General features: G+C 55.8%; 1 protein-coding gene across 1 annotated transcript; it reads left to right on the forward strand.

The window, feature by feature from the left end:
- Positions 1 to 1,447: 1,447 nt before the first annotated feature.
- On the forward strand, positions 1,448 to 5,218 carry CORC01_14078 (uncharacterized protein; the record flags this gene model as incomplete). Its single annotated transcript, XM_022625689.1, has 1 exon — positions 1,448 to 5,218. One exon carries the CDS (start codon positions 1,448 to 1,450, stop codon positions 5,216 to 5,218), a length of 3,771 nt encoding a protein of 1,256 aa, XP_022467811.1.
- Between the last annotated feature and the right edge of the window lie 937 nt (positions 5,219 to 6,155).

The following is a 6,155-nucleotide window of genomic DNA, read 5'->3' on the forward strand; positions in this document are numbered from 1 at the left end:
GTTGGTTAGGGTGAGATACCCCAATACCCCAGGTCACTCAAATACGAGAGACAGGCTGCAACTTTGTCGTTGGTGTTTTTTTCCGAGCCCGTAGGTACACAGGAACGGGCTCCGCGTTGGATTCTTGTATGAATTGCTCTGGCTCGCACTGAAGGGGGACGGAAGCTTGCAGAGGGGACGGTGGGCGACACTGGTGACAGGCTACTTGTCAGGAGCGCAAAAAGACCCTAACTGGAGTTTTTTATTCCCCCTAGAGCTATAATAATCTGTCCCCTCTCTATGTCACTTCTACGTATCAGATTGAACAAGTGACGTTGGAAATATGTGATATGAGAGCGAAATTGACACAAATATTCCCATGAAATGCCAGTGGAAGGCGATGACTGCCGTCAACAGCAAAAGGAAGCCAGGATGCTGCAATTCTAGGCGCATAGGCGATAGGTTCGCCAAGCTGCGGTTGAGAGTTGTCGAACGCTCTGTCCAAGCAGGGAGATCCTTTCAGATGCAATGGCGGTCTGACGCGGGAAACCTTAGCGCGGATCGGGGGGAGGGGATCCATTTATCTCCCGGCTTAGCGCGCTCAACGACTCGATGACGCTTAAAAGACGTACCATGAACTGGAACATGGCACCGTCGGGGCGTCTGGTAGCTTGAGAGACGTTGGGAAAGAAAAAGCATGCTAGACAAAAAGCTCTTTGTCTGTCGTGCCGTTGGTCGGCTGATCCCCCGCTCGCCCATACCGGTCCTAGTTTCTCCAAACCCGGGTCACTCCTTGACCGGGGCTGGAGGATGTTCCGCTCCGGCGATTGCCGAATCAGGTGGAGCCATCCTTTCGCATGTGTGGGGTCGCTGAAGTGGAGCAAGTATTAGCGTGGTCGGCTGCAACGCCACGGTAGCGTTACACTACCTACGGATACTGCTGCCAGGCTTTGGGCTGCGTAATAAGGTAGGCGATGGGAACCCTGGGCCGTGAATGTCCGTGTGCTCGCCGCTTTGCTTGCTCCTGCCGCTGCCGCTGCCACTGGTACTCCTGCACTACTACTGGAAGTTGGACTGCCACGATCCTGGGCAGCGAGATCGACGCCAACCTATGCTCAGCTGGCACATGTCAATGCCCTGTTTCGGCTCGGACGAATCAGCGCCAACATTCCCAAAATCTTCGTCACCTTTCGTCCCTTCACATGGGGTGTTCCGTCCTTGGCTTTTTTTTTTGACTCGTCTTGAATCTGCCCACCCCCTTGCATCGAACCAGAGTACGATGGGAGTCGCGAACCCCTAAAGGTCCCCTCAGCTTTTTCCAACCGCCACTTTCGCCGCCCAGTATCCGAAGACCGGACAATAGATACCGTACCGCGACACGCGATAGCGACGACCGACAGCGTCGATACCGAAGACGGGCTGGTGAAACGTAACCCAGTTGGCCGGCCATGCGAGCATCTTCGCCGCCATGACGGAGAAAGATGCCGCCCAGCAGCGTGCCAGTCTCACGAGGACGCTGAGCCCGCACTCCATGCCTGGCGATAGGGGAAGCAGCAGGGGTAGCTACGAGACGGGCGAGTCGAGTGCCACCGGCAGCCTCCTCAACGACACGACGCTTTTGCCATCGCCCGACGAGTCCAGCGGTCGCCGTCCACTTTCATCGACTCCGAGAGATGCTGAACATACAAATGGATACCATGGAAGGGATGCGAGGAAGCAAAAAGCACCTAGGCATCGTTCTAACGGAGCCTTCCTGCTACAGGATGCCATTCGCAACGATGACGATTCCGAGGAGGAGCAGGCACCCCGACTACGGCATACAACGCGAAACATTCCTCCCAGCCGAAGGACGAAAGACTCGGGGAGGGCATCGGATAAGTCTGGATCCAGCGCTGGTCGCGAGGCCGGCTTCGGACTCGCTGGGCTCGAGAGCCCGCCAAGACGAAATGGGGGCTCTTCGCCGACGCAACCTACAAATAAACTGACGGTCAAGAAACGGGATGCGTCTAACGGTAGACCCGTGTCGGGAATGAGCTTCGCACCGCCTGCAAATTCACCCCTCGATATCGACTCGGCGCAAATCGTGAACATGGCCCTCAACTTGAGCGAATCCCGACGGCAGGTGTCACGGAGGATTGCGCCACCCCAGGCAGTGCCGACGTTGGCACAACTTCCAGACGGCCCGACGGGCGCCAACCTCAAAAATCACTACCAACAACAGAGAAGAATGTCAAGGACGAGGTCTCCGGGGCCTGAAAAGGCACTGACGCCGCGATTACCCTCCGCCGGGATGCTCAGCAGCCCACTGCAGGCGACGTTCGATATGAGCCGGGAAGGCACCTTTCGGAATCACTTCACCGCGTCAACCTTGGCACGAGTCCAAAAGGCAAAAGAACACCTCGAGCTCATGGCCCAGTACAGGCGCCTCTTGGAGCTGGTGCCACCCATACAGACGTACAATCAAAGCCGTCCAACGACCGCCAGTCCCCCCACGTCCTCCGGAGGAGTTGCGAGGATTCCGACGTACGGCAGTACCGATGGAAGCGTGCGGCTGGGGCGCCCATATAACCCTCTGCAATACATCAGAAACAGAAAAGTGCGAGCTCGAGAGCGCAAGGCGATTGATGGCGAGGCTCAGGGTTTCGGAGATTTTATTAAAGTCGCCGACTGGGTTGACGAGGTAGCCAAATGGGCCGCAACGGGACAGATGAGTACAGACGGCTGCATGCTGCCGCCTTTTACAGATGCAGACGTGTCGGAACAACAAAATGCTCTTCAAGCTACCACCAGTGCTAACAAGCCGAGAAGACCAAGGCTGGACTGGACGATAGACGCAGCGGACCTACTCGCTGATGTGTACTGGCTCGAGCAAGATCACCACAAGCAGCTGATTGAGGATCGCCACTGGCGTCGAATTTTCCCTCAGAACGTTGAACTGTATAGAACTCTGTCTGGGCAGAACGACGAGTATGGCAGCGACTCGGGACAAACACCGGGGCGAAGGGACTACGAAGGCATAGGATCCGTCATCGATCCCAAGACCAGCAACACGGGGCTTTCCAAGTCGGATACGGAACACTCCACCGGGAGCGCTCGAGAACGTGCCCGCCAGAAGCTACACGATCTTACTGGACACCACCATCATCATAGGCACAGCAACTCAGTGCATAGCCACTATGACTGGAAAAACGGCAAGAATTCGGTCTCTGACCTGTCCGAGAGCGAGAACGAAGGCAAGCTTAGGAAGGAGAGGAGGAATCGGACAGGTACGCTTACCAGCAGTCACCAAGACCTTTTAGAGAAGCAGATGCTCGAAATGATTGCCAAAGAGGCGCGTGAAAACAGCCCCAAGAAGCCAGATGGATCAGGATACGTAACACCGGAGCGAAATCCTGGAGTCACTTCACATCCACAATCACGGCAACATAGTCGGAAGGCATCTATCGTGGAGGTGAGCGAGTCTGATGAGAGAAAGAGTAAGGAAAAGCCTCGCTTCACTCCGCTGCACCTTCAACGCGGCATGGGACGGTCGAGTTTGGAAATCCCGGTGCCCGCGAGGAGAAGCTCCTTCGAAGTCGACTCGTCTCTCCCCAACTCTCCGGACGGCGCCATTCGCGGAGACCCCTTTATCCCCGCACTCGGCGGCGACCTTTCACCGGGATCAAGTCGGGCTAATTCCCCAACTCGAAACCCCTTTTCCAAGGTGAAGCAGATCTTCCGGGAGCGTAGCAAGGAAAGAGTGGGCTCGCGCATCTCAGAAGAGAGATCCAGCGCAGAGGATCTGGCCAGCGCACCGAAGACTCCATTTGAGGTCTCACCGGAATCGTCAGGAGACCGGAGATCGATGGAGAGGCGGGGGTCGTCTAGAAGCCCGCCTCGGAAAGTCACCCAACGTCCGACAGGCGAAAGCCACAAATCTCACCGCAGTGTTGCTAGCACCAAGCTGCGCAGCGACGACCTAGGAATGCGAGGATTATTCAAAGGGGCCCGCATCGATAACGTTATACGTGGTGGTGTGTCAAAGCTCGGTGATTTGATCTGGCGTAAGGAGTCAGAGACTGGCGATGGCCCGTCCGAAGCCGAGGGCACCACGACGGATGAATCAGACACCGAGCAGAGAGGCAGGAAAAGAGGCGAGACGCCCCTCTCCAGGACAGCTTCCATCCGGAGTCAGGGTATGCGCCAGCAGAACGGCAAGAACTACCTCGACATCATGCCAGCCTTTGAATCTTCTCACGAGAAGCTGAGGCACGTTGAGAGCGAGCCAGCGAGACTTCCGGACACGTCGCCGCCGTCAGCAAGCCGTAAGTCGCCTCGTTTTGACAGGCTGAAGCCGCCGCGTATCGACATCCTGAGTGCATCTCCAACCTCATCATTCGGATCGACGAAGCGCTTGTCGGATGTCTCGGAGGGCGAGCCGCTGTCAGGCAGCCACAGTGCTGGTTTGAAAGAGGCGGATAAGCGCCTCAACAAAATCATCGCCATCCCGCCCTCATTTCCACCCAACGGCCGTCCTGGGTCTTCCTCCAATCGAAGCCGACACTGGTCCATCTCTGACCATAGTCCCGCACCTGACCGAGCGCCCATGTCGAAGCGTGAAGTCGCACGACTCCGCGCCCTAGTCTTGAGCTCCGGCATCAAAGCGATGGAGATTACCCGCCGCGCCAATGAGCCCCAACTAGCGTTTGCAAACCGACAGACGCCGTCCCAGAACGATGTTCAGGTCGCGAACGTCTTCTGGCCCAAGATTGCAGAGCTCAGCCCCGATCCCGCCAGCTTGCGCAACAAGGCCGTCCCGCAGACGGAGCTGTACCAGTTTGCCGCCAAGACCCTCGGCAAATCTATCCAGTGCGCCGGTCAGGACTGGCAAAAGACGGCGGACCACTTTGTGGCCGACACCGTCCCGGGGCTGCACCGCCGCGTGGAGGACGTCCGCCGGCGGGTAGCGACGGACCTTTCGGCCATGACGCGGGCGGCGGCCGACGAGGCGGACGAGACGAGCCGCGATCTCACGTTGGGGCAGCGGCTTAAGATCAAGCACACGCTCGACGTCATCGAGGCCATGCTGCGGCGGCGCAGACGTAGGTTCCGCTGGGTCCGTCGCGCCATGTGGCTCGCTGTCGAGTGGGTGCTTGTGGGGTTCATGTGGTATGTGTGGTTTGTCGTGATGATCCTGCGAGTATTTTGGGGTGTCGGGCAGGGGGTTGTGGGAGCTGTTAGGTGGTTATTATGGTTGTGAGCAAGGGCTTACACGTATTTCCCTCGTGGTTTTCCTCCCCCATTTCCCCCCCAGCTGGAGGCTCTTTTGAGTGTGGCTTCTTTTCCTTCCGTCTGTGTTTCAAAGCCGTGTTTTTTTTTACCTCACCTTTGGTAACTCGCTCATCATCATAAGCACCGTCATTACTATGCATAGCCGACGGAGCAAAGTTTCTTGGAGTCGCGAATACATTTGGGGGTTGTTTTGCGCAGACACGTTGACATCGTCATCGTCACATGCGTGTTGTCAATCAGCTCTCTTCCATTGGCTGTAGTGGGGGGAAAGGGGGAGGAAAGAGTAAAGAGGAGGGGCCTAGTGAAGACGTGAGGAAGAGAAGAGGAGAAGAGAGGACATACGACGAAGTCAAGAATCGAAGAGGAGAGGAGAGAAGAGAAGTCGAGAATGGAAGAGAGTAATGATACCCGAGATAGGAGGAGAGAGGACAGCTGATCCCAGGGGGAGAGAGATGTCCGCCCATTGTTTTGCTTTCTTTTCAGTTTCGACTTTGTTCGCTTGAGTGCGCGCTTCTTATTTATTTGTTCTTTGCCCGTTGTTTCCCGTCTCCTTTGGTTGGGACGGGGGAGTCGAGGACTGGGTTCTCTCCGACTACAGGGAAGGAAAGAGGACATCCCGAGATTATATTCCATAGGGACACTTTAAATATATATGTAATGATAGAGACATAACTATACTACAACATCCACAGTCTGAGGACTCCTTGATATGAGTTTGAGATGAGTTGGTGGTGACGTGAAGAATTAATGTCTCTTGTGTAGAAAAGAAGAGGTTGGTGAATTGAAAAAAACCCGGGAATCGGATTTGCCAGTAGGTGTTACTTACTAGTACATATTTGTCCAGCATGCACATTTGTTAATGGTTGCGTACTTGACTGTCATTGTGACTCAAGTCCATCAAGTGG

This window comes from Colletotrichum orchidophilum, assembly GCF_001831195.1.
Source record: "Colletotrichum orchidophilum strain IMI 309357 chromosome Unknown Scaffold_235.1, whole genome shotgun sequence".
NCBI classification, from domain to species: domain Eukaryota; kingdom Fungi; phylum Ascomycota; class Sordariomycetes; order Glomerellales; family Glomerellaceae; genus Colletotrichum; species Colletotrichum orchidophilum.